A 16,039-nucleotide genomic window follows, 5' to 3' on the forward strand; every position below is an offset into this window, starting at 1 on the left:
TTCATGCCCCAGTCCGGGAAGATCCCACATGCCACGGAGCAGCTAGGCCCGTGAGCCATGGCCGCTGAGCCTGCGCGTCCGGAGCCTGTGCTCCGCAACGGGAGAGGCCACAACAGTGAGAGGCCCGCGTACCGCAAGAAAAAAAATAAGAAATAAAAAAGAAATTATATTGGCCTGTGTGTGAACTGTGAGACCCTGTGGGGAATCTGAGTATGAAAACGTCCTTCCGCTTCCTGTCCTGGGATTCATATATGTGTGTGAAAATGTGACTATGAACGTGGGCAGCTGAGTGTGTGTGTGTATAAGCTGTGTCCACTGTGTCACCTGTAGAGGTGAAGGTTTTCAAGGGATAGAGTGATCTTTTGAGTCGGGGAGGACTGTTACTATATGAAAGTTGGGTGAAGGGAGTGAGCGTGTGCAAGCGTTCACGGGCAGTGGACAAGCACGTTAGCGTGTGAACAGTGTGCAGGTAATCTCGTGAGCCCAAGTTGTAGTGAGCGCGTGTACCAAACGCGCCCGTGTGAGCGCGTGCTATTCTGGAGGGTCCTGGAGAGCGGCCCGCGTGGAGTCACGTCTGCGGAGTATGAAAGGGTGTGAGAGCAGATGGATTTAGGGGTCCGGGGGTCGGTGGGGAGGTGCGGGAGAGGCGTGCACGTGGAGGGAGGGTGGTCCAGCGCTCAGGGCCCCGGCCCCAGTCCCATCCCAGACTCCAGGCCGGGTTTGGCGGGAGCCGGGTTGGGCCGCGGCCCGCCCGGAGGGGGCTGGGGGCCCAGACAAAGGCTCAGTTGGCTGCGCAGCGGGCCGGGGAGAGCGCAGCCCTCAGCCCCGGGGCGGTCCAGGGGGCGGGGCCTGGTGCCCGGGGCGGGGAGACCCGGGGGCGGGGCCTCTCCCGGGGGCGGGGCGGCCGCGGGAAGGGTGGGGGTGGCTGGAGCGGGCCGCCCTGTCCCGAGGACTCGGCAGCCAGGCGAGCGGGCGGCTGCGGGCGGGCGCCGAGCGAGCGAGTGAGCGGAGCGGGCCGGGCCATGGGGCGGCAGGCGGCGGGCGCGCTGCTGCTGGCGCTGGTGCTGCACGGGCGGCTGCTCGGGGTGAGTGTGCGGGGCGGAGAGGTGGGAGGCGCCCCGGGCCCCGCTCGCCGCCCCCGCCAACTTGGCTGGGGCGCGGAGGCTGCGCGGCTGGGACTCTGGCCCGGGACGGCGGCGCCCGCCAGGGACCCCGGGCCGGTACAGGCCGGCGCCACCCTCCTCCGTGGGGCTGTGCCGAAGGGCACCCAGGGGACCCCGCGATGGGCCGGGGGCGGGGCCGGCCCTCGTGGGAGCCCTTGGGTCGCCAGGCCACGTTGCTGAGTCTCAGACTCGCGCTAGGCATGGTCCGGCCTGCCATTCCTGGGGGCCAGGCTGAGAAACTTCGAGCAGGGTGGGAACTCGGCAGGACGAGGACACGCCTTTCTTTGCCAGCTTGAAACAGGGGCACTCAGTGGTGATGGGGACCATATCCATCCTCACTGGAACTTTACCACGACGTCTCTCCCCTTGGGGAGCTGGTCACCAGGCAGGCACAAGTAAAGAACCGCTCTGGACACAACTGATTCTTGCGTGGAACACCCACGGGCCCTGGAGTCCCACAGCCCAGGAATTGAATCAATCTCTGCTCTTCACTGAGCAACTGTGTGACCTCCAGCACGTTGTTAACCTCTCTGAGACCAGCCCACATGCCCAGGGGGAACTCAGAATACACGGCCTCAAAGTGCCTGTTGCTGAGCCGGTTTGCGGTGGACAGTGAGTGGATCTGTTTCCCCAGCTCTCTCCTCCCCAGGTCTTCAAGGTGCAGGGGGAGGCCTGCCCTTGCAGTCCAGCCCCCTACTCTGAGCTTGGATGGGTCCATGCTGAGAGAAAGAGGGCACTTGGCCCGGAGAGGCTCTGAGGACCCAGTGAACCTGAGAAGGGCAGGGCGGGGTCAGTGGGCAGGGAGCTGGTGGCAGATGTGGATGGGGCACATCTGGGGATCTGGGCCTGCGTGGCGAACCACAGAGCCAACCCACCCTCTTTCAGGTGGTGCTGGGCCATCCCTGTCCCCTGTTCTCAGAGCCAAGAGAGGGACTCATCTAAGCTGGCCAGTGTTTACCAGTGACTGACTCCCTTTTCCCTTGCCGGCACCCTCTCACCTCTGCCCTCCTGAGTCACTCGTTAACCCCCACCCCAGACCTGACCCCTCACCTCTCCTGCCCCACCCACCCAGCACCTCTCCTCCCCCATCCGCATCAGGGCAGCTTCCTTAATCCTCTGTCAGCCTCTCACTTCAACACATCCAGCAGGGCCCATCCATCCAGTTGCTCCCCAGTCTTGACCTGAACTTGCACCTCCCAACACTGATCTTTACTTTTCCAAAAAGTAGACACCAACCTAGCACATGAAATGTTCCTTTTCTGACCCTACCCCAGCTCTGCCCCCTGATCAGGGGTTCTGCCGTGGCAGGAGGGAAGGAGATGTTTGCTGTGTGGGGGAGGAATTCCCAGATTGCAGCTAATCCTCATTCACTTGTTCGTTCACCACATCTTTGGGCAGCATTCCATGACAGTGAGTAGGAGTTCAGGGTTCATTCATTCAGTAGATACTCGCTAAGCACCTACTGTGCACCAGTGCATCCAGCAATGGGGGCTTATGGGTGAACAGCAACAGGCCCTGGCTGCACTCTCCCAGAACTGAGATGGGTGAACAGGCAGCTCTGATCCTGTGGGATTACAGTCTCCTCAGCAACCACACTGAGGTCTTCATGGTCCCAGCCTAGGCTGAGGGTAGAAGGGTTGGAAAGAGCTTGGCCTCTGGAGTCTTACAGACCCATGTTCGAATCCCAGCTCTTGCCACTTCCTAGCTGTGTGATCTGGGACAAGTTCCTCTCTCTGAGCCTCAGTTTCCACATCTGTGAAATGGGGATGAGAAGTTTGTTGTAAGTTTTAAACGCCAGCAGGCTTCTAGCCCTGTGCCCTAGCCAGCCTTGGGCTCCTCCTCGTCTGCTGCCCTTTAGCTCCCGTGCCTTTCCGTTCATGTCTGCAAGCCCACAGTGAGTGGGTGAGGGTAGGACACAAGGGGAGGGTAAGGTGGTCCTTAGGGAGCTCAAGACCTCACTGGGGGCAGGAGACAGAGGCAGTAGTGGTCTGTGATTAAGTGTGGGAGTAATTTCAGTTCAGAGGAGGTGGGGAGGCTTGCTGGGGGAGGGGGCCAGGCCTGAGTGACTCAGGTCCTGCCTTGGCCTGCTGAGGCCTTAGCCCTTCCTTTCTTGGGGCCGGCGCCGCCAAGAGACAGGGTTCTTGAGGGTGATAGTGGTGTTTTCCAGCGCTGAGAGGGGAAGTCACTGAGATACCTGTTTCCTGCCCCCCCTGGGTTTTCTTGCTGGGGAGGCTGTGGGCAGGCGGGAAATGGAGGAGCCTCCCCTTCCCTCAGGGGCAGTGTTACCTCAGCCCTCCCCTTGACATAACTGGCCGGGCTGTCTTTCCCCCTTGCTCCAGATCTGCCGCCCGGAGGGGGTTGTGAGTGTGCGCTGGAGATTTCCAGAGGGAGGGTGCAGGTCTGTCCACAGAGGGAGGCAGAGGCTGGCGGGGGTAGAGATGGACGCCCCACCCCCACCCCGCCATGCCCCAGCCAAGCTCCTTGTGTCCGGGGAGTCCTGGACCCCGACTGGCTCGGCCCAGGCCTGTTCTCAGGCTGAGTGCAGGCAAGTTGGGATCTGCGGGCCTGAGGCCCAGCCCGGGAGATGGGTGGAAGGAAGGTGGCAGAAGGTGACTGGGTTTAGGGCTTGCAGTAGTGGGGAGGGCAGTCTTGGGGCACCAGGCCAGATGCTGACAAAATAATATGGATAGTTCACCTTTATCCAGTGCCCACTCTCTGCCACGTGTGAAGTTTCTCAGCAGATCCTCACACGTTGTTGCCTCGCTCACAGCCTCCCTGCCCTCCCCGTGTTGCTTACGTCAGACCCCAGCCCTTGACTTAATTTAGCCCCCAAGGCCCTACAGATCTGGCCTCCCCCTCCCTCTCAACTCTCTCCTCCTGCCCACTTGCCCCTTGCTTGCTCACTCCAGACATGCCAGTCTTTGTTTCTGGACCGTGCCAGACACGCTCCCGCCTTAGGGCCTTGCATCTGCTGTTCCTTTTGCCTAGAATGCTTGTCCGCCAGATATCTGCGTGACCCTCTGCCTCACTTCCCTCGTGTCCCCTACTACTCTGCGACGTTCGCTGTCCCCTTACACGGCTTTGTTTTCTTCTTGTCACTATTTGATGCGTATTTCTTTACTTGTTTATCACCACCCCACCCCCAATTTAAGCTTCATGCGAGCAGGACCTTACGTGCTTTTGTTCACTGCTGCTGTCTCCTTAACACCTGGCAGGTAGTAAGCGCTCAGTAAATATGTCTGTTGACTGAATTAAGCTATAGCTACTAGTGCAGTCCCCATTTTCTAAGCAGAGGAGACTGAGGCACAGAGGGATCGTGTAACTTGCCCAACAACTCAACTCTAACTTGCCCAGTACACTGTGCTTGGAGGCCCCACGAGCCAGGCTTTGAAGCCACACGAGGCTCCTCACCACCCTACCGGCATCCCGCTCACTCGTAGCCAGCAGGCGGTGGGTGTTGATAAAACTGTCCCACTGATGTTGATAAAAGGACTCAGGTCCTAGGTGGTGCAAGGGCTTCCTCGGGCGAGGAAGATTGGGGTCTGGCTTTGGGGACAGAGGCACTCAGGATGGGTGTGCCCGAGTGTCCACGGGGCCTCCTGGGGATACCTGCCCTGGCGGGAGCCTAGAAAAACTTAACTCTAGGGCAGTCATTTCTGGGATTGCCTGTTCGTTTGTAGGTTTGTTAATTAATTTCCTCACCAATATTCCCCGAGACCCTTGAGACAGTTGAATTAATCCAGGGGCCTTAAGGCCTAAGTGCGCCAGGCCAGGCCCTACCCTGTGTGGGAAGTGAAGGGGAGAATGGCTAGCCGCCTGGCCCTAGTCCTCACTGGATTCCCCTGGCTGTTCCCTGGGGGCTGAAGGTTTAGGATGAATCTGCAGAGGCTTCAGGGCTGCCTGGCCTTGGGGCATGTCTCAGGAGGGAGGGTGAGGTGGCCGCCCAGGATGTGGAAAGATCTGGAACGATGATTCAGAAGCCACTTGGAGGCCAGACGTGTGGGTTCTGGACCCTCAGACCACTAGGGACATGCGGGAAGGACTCCCAGCCCTGGCCTGTTGCCCCCTGCCCCAGTCCACTCCCAGCTGTGAGGACTCAGGCTGGAGGAGGAGGGGCAGAACGTGGCCGCGTTCCCCCCCCCCCGCAGCTTCGCAAGGATCTGCGGAGCCCCCTGCCCTTCCTCCCAGGGCCCACGCCGGCCTTCCCCTCATCTCTCTCCCGCCAGGAAGCAGGAGGGTAGGCTGAGGGTCCTGGCCCTGCTGGAATGTTGCCCCAGCTCCGGCCTTGGCCTCTTTGGCCCTGCTGCCCCCTCCTGCTTCCAGGGCCTGGCTGGGGCCTGCTGGCCGCCCCAGCGCCCAGAGCTGGCTGACTGAAACCCAGAAGAATGTGTGGAACTCGCTTCGCGGGGAGCCGCCAGCTTCACTGCCCAGCCTGGTGGCGTCGGGTGCATGTCAATAGTGGCCGTGAGAAGGGAGTGGCTCATGGCTGCTGGGATGGCTGGGCCAGGGGCACCGTCATGAAAGTCCTGGGAACAAGGCGGCTCTTTGAGGCCTGGGAATGCGGGGCCTTCAAGTGTCAGCCGCCCCCAGAACCCACCCTCCCCTCCTTTCCTTGATGCCCATGTGTGCCAGGGCTGCAGGGACCTCAGAGCATCCCAGGGTAGGGGGTACTCGTGACATCTGTGAGATGTCCTGAGGACCAGCTCCCGGCTGCCTACCAGAGGCCTGTCCCTGAGCCACAGAGGAGGGCGCCCTGTTTCTCTGTTGCTCTGGATTTCAGGGTGGTGTCTGGCACACAGAGGCTTGCGGTCTGTGTTGAATGAATGAGTGGACAATGATGTATGCAATTAAATATTCTGTAAACTAAAGTCCCTGAAGTGTTAGTCTCAAAATTCATTTCACAGATATTTATTGAGCATCTTCTAAGTACCCGACCCTGTTCTAGGTGCCGAGGTTGCGGCAGAGAACATAAAAGTCCAATTCCCTTCCCTCAGGTAACTTGCATTATAGCGTGTGCAGGGAGACACACAATAAATATAATATGGCAGGTGGCGATAAGTGTTTGGAAAAGAAAATAAAGCAGGGAAGAGGATAGAGAGTGATCTGAAGGGGGTGAGGGTGTGAGCCCTACAGGTATCTAGGGAAAGGGCTCTCCAGGCAGGGGTAACAGCTGACACAAAGGCCCAGAGGTGTGCTTGGTGTGTCTGCGCAAAGCAGGGGGGCCCACGTGGCTGCAGCAGCATGGGTGAGGGTTGGTGGATGCGGCCAGGGGCTTGGCAAGGGAAGGTGGGGCAGAGCCTCAGCCACAGGAAAGAGTTTGGATTTGCTTCTGAGTGAGATGAGAGATCACTCTAGTTATTGTGTGGAGAAGACAATGTGGGACATCAAGGTCAAAAGCAAGGAGGCCGTGACCCAGCCCCGAGACTATGGGAGCTCGTACCAGGGCAGTGGAGGCACGAAGAAAGGGTTGAATCCTGAGTATATTTTGAAAGTAGGACCAACAGGATTTGCTGATGGACTGGTTATGGGGGTGAGGGGACAGAAAGGGAGGCGTCAGGGACGTCTCCATATGCTTTGGCTTGGGCATTGGAAAGGTGGGGCTGCCACTAACTGAGGTAGGAGAGCTCCAGAGGAGCAGAGTTGGGAGGAGGGTGGAGAACGGCAGGTGATGGAGGGGATGACATGGGGGAGGGGAGAGTGTTGGACTGACTCTCAGCTAGGGCAGCCCCACTCCCCGACCCCAAGTTGGAGCCTCTGCATTGGCCTGGAGGGGGTTCTTGCTGAGAATACATTTGTGCAGCTGCAGACACCGATCCCTTGGAACCCCCCAGCCTAAGCTCACAGCTTGTATATTTATGTGTTTTATTGAAATTCACTGCCTTCCCCGCCTAGAGGGCGGGCATTCAGTTTTGTTTGTTACAGTTTGCCCGGTGCTAGGCTGCCGGGCAATAGTAGGTGAACACTTATTGAGTGAATAAATTAATGGCCTTGAAGGACTTCCCTGGTGGCTCAGTGTTTAAGAGTCTGCCTGCCAATTCAGGGGACACGGGTTCGATCCCTGGTCCGGGAAGATCCCACATGCCGTGGAGCAGCTAAGCCCCTGCGCCACAACTACTGAGCCCTCACGCCACAACTACTGAAGGCCGCGCGCCTAGAGCCCGTGCTCCGCAACAAAGAGAAGCCACTGCAATGAGAAGCATGCCCACCGCAACAAAGAGTAGCCCCTGCTCGCCGCAACTAGAGAAAGCCCGCGCACAGCAACAAAGACCCAATGCAGCCAAAAATAAATTAATTAATTAAAAAAAAAAAACTAATGGCCTTGAAGAAGCCACCTGGCCAAGAAGGCCCAGGCTCCTTGCTGAGGCTGGACGCAGGGGAGCTCTTCTTCCCAGCCACTGTTCTCTGCTGGGATCTGGAGCATGTGAGACAAGCCAGGGTGCCCACCGTGCCGTGTTCCACTTTTCTGTGCCCCGACTGGACTTGGAGCCCTTTTTTCTGGGCGCTGAGGACAAGGGAAAGGTGTGGGCTCAGAGGGTCATGCCTTGGCTCAGCCCCAACTGGCTGTGTGACCTTGGGGAAGTTGCTTCATTTCTCTGAGCCTCAGGACAGAAATGGGGATCATGATGCCTGTTTCCCAGGTGAATATGAGACCAGGTGGATGCACCTCACGCAGTACCTGGGATGTGAGAGTGTTTGACAGTCAGTGGCTGCTCTATTAGGCTGGTTCCTGCTGAGGGCACAGCCAGAGTGGTATTTGACTCGGGGTTCCCAGTGCCCAGCATGACACGCCTTCTCCTGATCGCAATTGCTGCCACCTACTGACCCAGGCCCTGCTCTGGGCTTGTTTTTTTTTGTTTGTTTTTTGTTTGCTTGTTTGTTTTTTGCGGTACGCGGGCCTCTCACTGTTGTGGCCTCTCCCGTTGCGGAGCACAGGCTCCGGACACGAAGGCTCAGTGGCCATGGCTCACGGGCCCAGCCGCTCTGCAGCATGTGGGATCTTCCCAGACTGGGGCACGAACCCGCGTCCCCTGCGTCGGCAGGCGGACTCTCAACCACTGTGCCACCAGGGAAGCCCTGGGCTTGTTGAATGAATGACCGAGTTAAGGGATCCTCCCTGCTCCCTCTGCCTCTCTTTCTCAGTCTGTGAGCCCCGGATGTAACTGTATCTGATCTGTCACTGGCTCCCCTTCCCCCACTGAGGCTGCAGCTGCAAGAAAAAGTCCACCCTTCCACACTGATTGCTCCTTCCTGTAGGGGGAGAAGGAGTGGGGGCACACCGCAGGGTGTGGCCTGGGAAAGGCTGGAGCCTGTGGACACATTGTCCCCTTCCCAGATGTGTGCAGTTGGTGGGCTCTGAGCAACAGAGGGTGTGGCCAAGTGGCTCCCATGGGTACAGAAAGGATGTTCATGCATCTTAAGGGGAATGGTGGAGGGGGGCTTCCTGGGACTCCATCCCAGCCCCACCCTCCCTCAGGCCCACTGCAGGAGACAGGACCTTGCCCGGGGAGCCCTGGGCAAACCTGTAGCAGGTCCATTGCCAGGGAAGCTGGAGTTGCACAGCTTTAAATCTGACTCCCATGGGCTCTTAGAGAAATAGCAGGGCTAAAAGGAAAGAGACGCACTTGTGCTTGGTAACCGCTCCCTGTACCCTGGGACTTGGCCTTGGCCTTGGGCTGCTGGGTAGAGACATGCCCCTTCCCCAGTAGGATGGGTCACGACCAGGTGTTTCATTTTTTAACGTTTGGCATCTTTTCCCCAATCCCGGGCTGTGGGGATGGGGAGGCAGCCCGGGGCTGGCAGGGGGAGGACTTTAGAGGTGGCCTGAGGTGACCCCACAGATGCTTCTCCTGGTGTGGGGCTGGGAATTCCCAGCTGCCTCTGGCCCCTTCCCAGCCCACCTCCAGGTGCCTGCCTCCACCTCTGTCTCCCCCGCCTCCCCAAACTCACCCCCAAAGAGCCAGTTCTGCCCCCCTCCTTCTGGTCCTGGCCTCCCCTCACCCCAGCTGACTCATCCCTCTCCTTGTTTGGCGTTCCCAGTTTTCAAATACTTGGGAACTGGGATCATGCCTCTTCTTGCATCTCTCGCTGGACTGGATGCTCTGAAATTCTGGCCTCAGAAATCTTAGCCCCGGTGGCCTCTATCACTTAACAGCTCTTCTCCCCCTCCTGCCACTTGCCTTCCTGTGACCCTTTGGCCAGAGGAACAGAGACCTAGGAGTTTCCTGAGGACAGACCAGTCTCTGTGCCCTGGGACTTCCAGGGTCTCCTCCCCAGTGACCTCAGTCACCCAGGTTGCCACCCTTTCTTAGCCAAGCCCCACGCAGAGCTCTCTCCAGGCATTATCACATATAATCCTCACAGCGGTCTTTGGCTGTTGGCATTATCTCCATTGTGCATCTGGGGAAAATGAGGCACCGGGGGGGCGGGGGCATGGCTGGCCCAAGTCATGCGTTCAGTACCTGGCACAGCTGGGAATAGAGCCCAGGTTGTCTGACTCCAGACTTGTCATCCCTTCCTGAGTGGGTCTGGCCTGTTGCAGGGAGAGAGAGGACGATCTGGGAGGACTGGCATAGTCACAACAGGCTGCCTGGAGGAGGTGGACTGGGCCAGCCTTGGCGGAGGGTACAGCAAGCTGTGTATCTGCCATGTGGGCTTATCCGGCTCCTGCTTCTCAGACTTGGGTGCCTTTTGCCCCTTGGCATCCAGCTCAGTTTAGTGATAACATTCCCCAGGGAGGTGGATTTGGCTTTCCCTGAGATCGAGACCCTTGGAAACCTGGATCCTTCTCAGTCAGGTCCCAAGCTCCCTTTGGGGCCTGTAGGTTTTGCCTTGTTTGGAGTTCAATGGATTTTTGCTGAGTGGGGCCTGCTCTGAGGCAGCCCTGTGCTCACCTCAATAGTGGCACAGCTGGGAGCAGAATCTATATACAAGTCCCAAACTGTGTAATTTGTTTTTTGTTTCTTTGTTTTGGCTGCGTTGGGTCTTTGTTGCTGCACGGGGGTGGGGGTGGGGGTTCTAGTTGCGGTGAGCGGGCCTACTCTTCATTGTGGTGCGCGGGCTTCTTATGGCAGTGTCTTCTTGTTGCAGAGCATGGGCTCTAGGCACGTGGGCTTCAGTAGTTGCAGCATGCGGGCTCAGTAGTTGCGGCACGCGGGCCCTAGAGTGCAGGCTCAGTAGTTGTGGCTCACTCACAGGCTTAGTTGCTCTGCGGCATGTGGGATCTTCTCAGACCAGGGCTCGAAGCCATGTCCCCTACATTGGCAGGCAGATTCTTAACCACCGCACCACCAGGGAAGTCCCCGAAACTGTCATTTGAACATCTTTGTGCAGCAGAGGAGTCAAGTCTTCATCCATCCATTTATTTATTCACTCATTCATTGCCTGAGGACCTGCTGTGTGCCAGACATTGTGCCAGTGTTTTGTCTGCATTTTCAACTTTCCTACATAATTGGGATTATGCCTCCATTTCCCAGATGAGAGAAAGCTCAGAGGAGAGAGGTGACTTGCCCAAGATCACACAGCCAGGTGCAGAGGAAGGTGGGAGCTGAATCCAGCTCTGTCAGTCCTCCTGTAAGAAATGAGAATGGTGGTCCCTACTCTCCAGAAGCTCTGGGTCTTGTTGGAGAGGTAGGGCTCATGGACCATGGTTACCCAGCACAACTCCAGTCTAGACAATAGCAGATTGTCAGGGAAGGAAAAGGTCAGTTGGGCATGAATTCTCTGGAAAGACTTTCTGGAGGAAGTGGGGCTTCAAGAGCAAGGAGGATTTGGCTGGTGGAGGAGGAAGGCATCCAGGGCAGGGTTCCAGAAGTTGTCCCCGTCTTCCCTAGATTCGCATTGTTGTCAAGCGTGTGAGCAGGAGGGCTGTAGCCTGCAGCTGGAGTCATTAACACTGGAAAAGAATGAGAGGAAGTCACCAAGATAGCTGAGGTGACAAGCATTCCAGTCCCCTGCGCTGTAACTGCTCAGACCAGGAGGCAAGAAGTCAAGGCCTGGGCCTCCACTGGTTGCCAGCCAACTACTGACCGTCTTCCCCGGACCTCGCTTTTCCTACCCACAAAATGGGCTCCTTGTTTTTTGGCCACTTGCCAGTTCAGAGGAAGGGGACGTTGAATTCTTGGAGAAAACTGTTAGCTTGTCCTCAAGACTTGGTGGTAGCTACCAGGTGAAGCCCACCATCTTACCAATCTCATGTCGTCCTTCACTGACTACCTGCCGACGAGTGCCAGACCCTGGGCCAGGGAAACAGATGAAGGAGAAGACCCCCTGCTCTGTTAGACCTTCCTGAAGCCTCGCCTGTCCTCCCGTGTGGACCTGGGGTCACTCCTGCAGTGGTCCGCCCACATCAGATCACCTGCTGCTGAGCTAAGATCCAGAGGCCTTGTAAATGTCTTTTGAGCAAGTGAGCACTAGACTAGGAGTCACAGGATTCCTGTACTCCTTGCCCTGTCAGTGGGATCCAGGGCAAGTCATTTAACTTCTCTGAGCATAATTTTCCCCAGATGCAAAATGGGACCGTTCATTCATTCATACAGCAAACACTTATGGAGTGCCAGCTCTATGCCCAGCCTTGTGCTAGGTTTAAACACCTAGCATGGATTGAAGGAGCTTCTAGTCTGACAGGGGAGACTAGTCAATAAAAGGGGGAGGGTGATTCAATAAAAGGAGGCTGCATTCATGCAAGAGTCTTCCAAGAGCTTGGGAGCAGCTTTTCAGGGCCACACGACCTCTGGGAGATAGCTGGGGTCTTGTGACGTTGTCTCAGCCCCTGTTTGTTATTCTAGTTACTATCTGTTTCCCTCCAGTTAGCTTGTGGGAAGAGGGGTCTTGGGGAGAAGACCCACAGGGCAGAGAGGAGAGCAGTCTGGTTTTGCCATGAGTCTCAGGTGAGCTCATGGATGTGGAAAACAGCGAGGCTTATTTATACTGAGTCTGGTTATTTTAATTTAAGAGAAATGGAAGCTGCCCATGGAGCTCGGGTTTGGGGCTCCGTGACGTTGAGTGAGTTAAACAAGGAGAGTAGGGCTGAAACTCCTGCTTTCCACTTTACTTCCTCTCGTCTCTCTCCCCACTCTTCTGGGGGATCTGGAGGGAGGCAGAGGTCAGCTCAAGCCTGGATTTGATTTGAAGAAATGGGAGGAAAGGGTTAAGTCTGCCTGGTTTCCCACCTCCTGGATGGGAGGAGGTGGGGAGGGGACAAGGACTGGGATGGCTGGGGCAGGAATGTGCGATAAGATCAAAGCTTCCAGCCTGCCTGGGCCTCACCTAGGTTTCACCTGAGCAGTTGAAGGGAATTCTCTAAGTGACCTCCTGGGGGAGGGGGTGCAGGTCCCACCCGCCACCCTTCAACACTCCAGGAGGCCCCACCCACCTCACGCAGGCCTCAGGTGCTGGAAGCCCTAGTGGCCACCTTTACTTGACACATCCAGTTATGGGGGACACCCTGCATACCACCCCCACCCCTACCTGCTCTTTCACCTGGGGTTTCTGGCCGGGACTCAGAGGCTCCTTTATGTGGCCTGTTAGCCCCCCATCTGTTAATTCTGCAGGTTATACTTTGGGACAGTGTCATGGGCAGGAGGCACAGCCCTGAGTCCTGTCCTAGCTCCATTACTTATTGCTGTGTGACCCTGAGCCGGTGACTTAACCTGTCTAAGCTTTAGCTATCAGCTGGGAATGGTAATACCGTCTTTGCAGGGTTTTAGTGAAGATTAGACATCATTTAAATCACCGCCAGCCAGAACGGGCAGTTGATGTATGACAGGAACTATTATTTTGTGATTTTCCTTTTTCCCCTTCAAGACTGCCCTTGGTACTTCGTCCTGGGTAAACCTTGGGGCTTGGTTTCGTTCTGCCTCCACCTGACCTTTGAGGAGGCTGCAAACCCCAGGGTCCATCCTCTTGTCCAACCCTCTTCACTTATGGATCTTCATAATTTTGAGAGGGGAGCAGGGCAGGAAGGGTTGTGAGTGAAGAGGGCCCAGATGCTCCTAAGTGCGTTCCAGGCACCTTCTGGGCCACCTGCATAGTGATATCAGATTAGGCCTTCCTGGTCCAGTCACCCCTCCCTTGTACCAGGGACCTCAGTATCCCAGTGGTGTGGCTGGGAAAGTGGCCCCAGAATTCCTCAGGTGGGAAGGGTCTGGAGCGTCTGGCCTTGGCCCTGGGGGTGCGATGCTCTGCCCTGGTTAATGATTACTCTGTATGTTAAGAGAGCAGGGCAGGGGGAGGCCCCGCCCTCCCAGCTCCTTAACCACTGGTTGCGCCTGAGGTATGTCAGCACTTGGGTGCTCCCTGCTTTTTTTTTTTTTGTTGTTCCCTGCTTTAATGTGGCAGCCTTGCTCTGGGGCACATGGGATGGGGGGAGCAGGGAGTAGGGGCTTGGAGTCACAGATTGACAGGCAGCCTGTGCCCTTGGAGTCCTAGGGACAGACTTAGGACTCACAAAACCTGGGTGAAATGTAAGCTAGGGTATAACAGGCCCCTGTGGTTTGGCACCGGCCATGTGAGCAGACCCTACAATGATACGTCAGGTGAGCAGGCCCTTTCTAGCCCCCCAAACCCCCTTCGCTCCTCCTCTCCTGGGCTCAGACCCTGCAGAGGCGTCCCAGCTAGAAGGTAGTACATGGTTAGGGCTTTGGGGCAGCTGGGCTCGGGTTCCAATCCCACCTCTGCCACCTCCAGGCTATGTGACCCTGGGCAAGTCACTGCACCTTTCTGAGCACCCATTTCCTCATCTGAAACGAGAGAATACTAAATCTCTACCTTGCAGGTGTCAGTGAGCCAAGGTGTGGGAAGTATTTAGCTCATAATGAATACCTGGGGGATGGTAGCAATTATCACTACTGTAGTTTTTGTTATTAGGAGAAAGTGAAAGTTGAATCTTGGTTTTGGGCAACATTGGCTCACGGGATGAACTGGAGGATTTGGGCCTGGGGAAGGCCTGGGGAGATCCCAGGAACACGTACGAGCGAGTGTCCCAGGAACATATACGAGAGAGTGTCCCAGGAACATGTATGAGAGGGCTGGAAGGATGGTGAGAACAGGGCTTTGGCGGGATCTCTTTCTACCCCAGGCCCACCTTGGTCCTCCCAGCTTTCACTCCTCCCTGGGCTGGGTCTTGAGGCTGGTGCTGGCCAAGAATGGAGGAGGAGGGAGAATTGTTTATTTTGATAACATTAGGGCATTTTCCCCACCAGCAGCTGCTATTTTGAGAGCCCTGGAGAGCAGGGGCTATGGTTAAATTAGGTAATGTTGCTCCAGAAGGAATGTGTGAAGCAGGGCGAGGCTGCAGGGAAAGGACAGTTGGTTCACTCCATGTAAAATTAAACTGCAGCTTGGAAAAGAGCAGATCGGGGCTGCTTTATAAGGCGATGGAGGGGGAGACTGCTGGAAGCTGCCGCTGGGGGAGTGGAAGTGATGGTGCAAGGCCTTTCTTGGGGGAGCTTGGGCTTTTGCCTGGAGGCCTGTCTGGCCCAGCAGGGGCCTGCAATGGGGCTGAGGGGCAGGGCTGGTGTATCCTCAGCTCCAGGCCCCTGGCTGCCACTGAGGCTGGTGGGGCTTGGGATGGTGTGATGCATGGGAAGGATGGATCTGCAGACATGGCCTCGAATCCTGCTTTTGCCTTGATTTTTTTTTTTTTTTTTAAAGTTTTGGCCACACCTCATAGCACGCGGGATCTTAGTTCCCCGGCAGGGATCAAATCCGTGTCCCCTGCAGTGGAAGCGCAGAGTCTTAACCACTGGACCGCCAGGGAAGTCCCCTGCTTCTGCCTTGAGTCCTAGCCTTCTGTGCTTGGGCAACCCACTCAGCCTCGCAGGACCTCAGTATTATTGGGGTGATATAACGGTTCTGTTCCCCTAGGGATGATTCTTAGTGATTAAATCTCTAGAAGAAGAAGTATAGCTAACTTTTACTGAGGGCTGCTGTGTGCAAGGTGCTGTTCTAGTCCCTTTTTGTTCTCATAACCTAAAGGGTGGTCCACGCACCAGCAGCTGGGGCCTCACCTGGGAGCTTGTTAGAAATGCAGTCTCAGGCCCCACCCAAACCTATGGAATCCGAATCTGTACACTAACAAGATCCCAAGATCCCATGCTGATTCCTGTGCATGTTAAAGATGGAGAAGCTCTGCTTTACATACATTGTCATTTTATCTTTTTTTTTGGTTTTGTTGGGTCTTCGTTGCTGCGCGCGGGCTTTCTGTAGTTGTGGTGAGAGGGGGCTACTCTTCATTGCGGTGCACGGACTTCTCATTGCGGTGGCTTCTCTTTGCTGCGGAGCAGGGGCTCTAGGCACGGGCTTCAGTAGTTGTGGCACGTGGGCTCAGTAGTTGTGGCACGTGGGCTCAGTAGTTGTGGCTCACGGGCTCTGGAGAGCAGGCTCAGTAGTTGCAGCACACGGGCTTAGTTGCCCCGCGGCATGTGGGATATTCCCGGACCAGAGCTCGAGCCCGCGTCGCCTGCAATGGCAGGCGGATTCTTAACCACTGCGCCACCAGGGAAGTCCTGTCTCATTTTATCTTGAAAACCACCCCCATGATGTAGGAATTATCATTTGACAGTTGTGAAAACTGGGGCCTGGAGAGATGGCCAACATAGAAACGCCATCAGTGTTGATTTTCTTCACTCTTCTCCTCCTCCTTCCCCTCTTTTGGTCTGAGCTGGGGTTGAGGAGAAGAGTGGGGTGTCCAAGCTCCTAGCAGGACTGGAGAAGGACAAGAATATCCCTTGTCTCTGAGACTTAATCAGACTCTCTTTTCTCCATTTGCCCATGGGATCAGCACAGCTGGACCTGAGTCATCTCCCCAAAGGCATTCCACACTTCCTGTCCTTGGAGAAAGGTGGGGCAAGAAAAGGGTTCTCTACTGTGCTTGTGGC

The 16,039-nt window shown here is 56.5% G+C and overlaps 1 protein-coding gene across 9 annotated transcripts in view; it reads left to right on the top strand.

Moving 5' to 3' along the window:
• The first annotated feature begins 993 nt into the window (after nucleotides 1–993).
• The window catches only part of HSPG2 (heparan sulfate proteoglycan 2), a 102,172-nt gene continuing 87,126 nt past the window's right edge, over nucleotides 994–16,039 (top strand). For all 9 annotated transcript variants that reach the window (XM_082651580.1, XM_082651581.1, XM_082651583.1 and 6 more), the window contains exon 1: nucleotides 994–1,085. In XM_082651580.1, coding sequence (XP_082507706.1) covers nucleotides 1,023–1,085 — 63 coding nt within the window. In that variant the 5' untranslated portion in view covers nucleotides 994–1,022. The remainder of the gene's footprint in view (nucleotides 1,086–16,039) is intronic.

Source organism: Grampus griseus, assembly GCF_964374135.1.
Source record: "Grampus griseus genome assembly, chromosome: 1".
NCBI classification, from domain to species: Eukaryota; Metazoa; Chordata; class Mammalia; order Artiodactyla; family Delphinidae; genus Grampus; species Grampus griseus.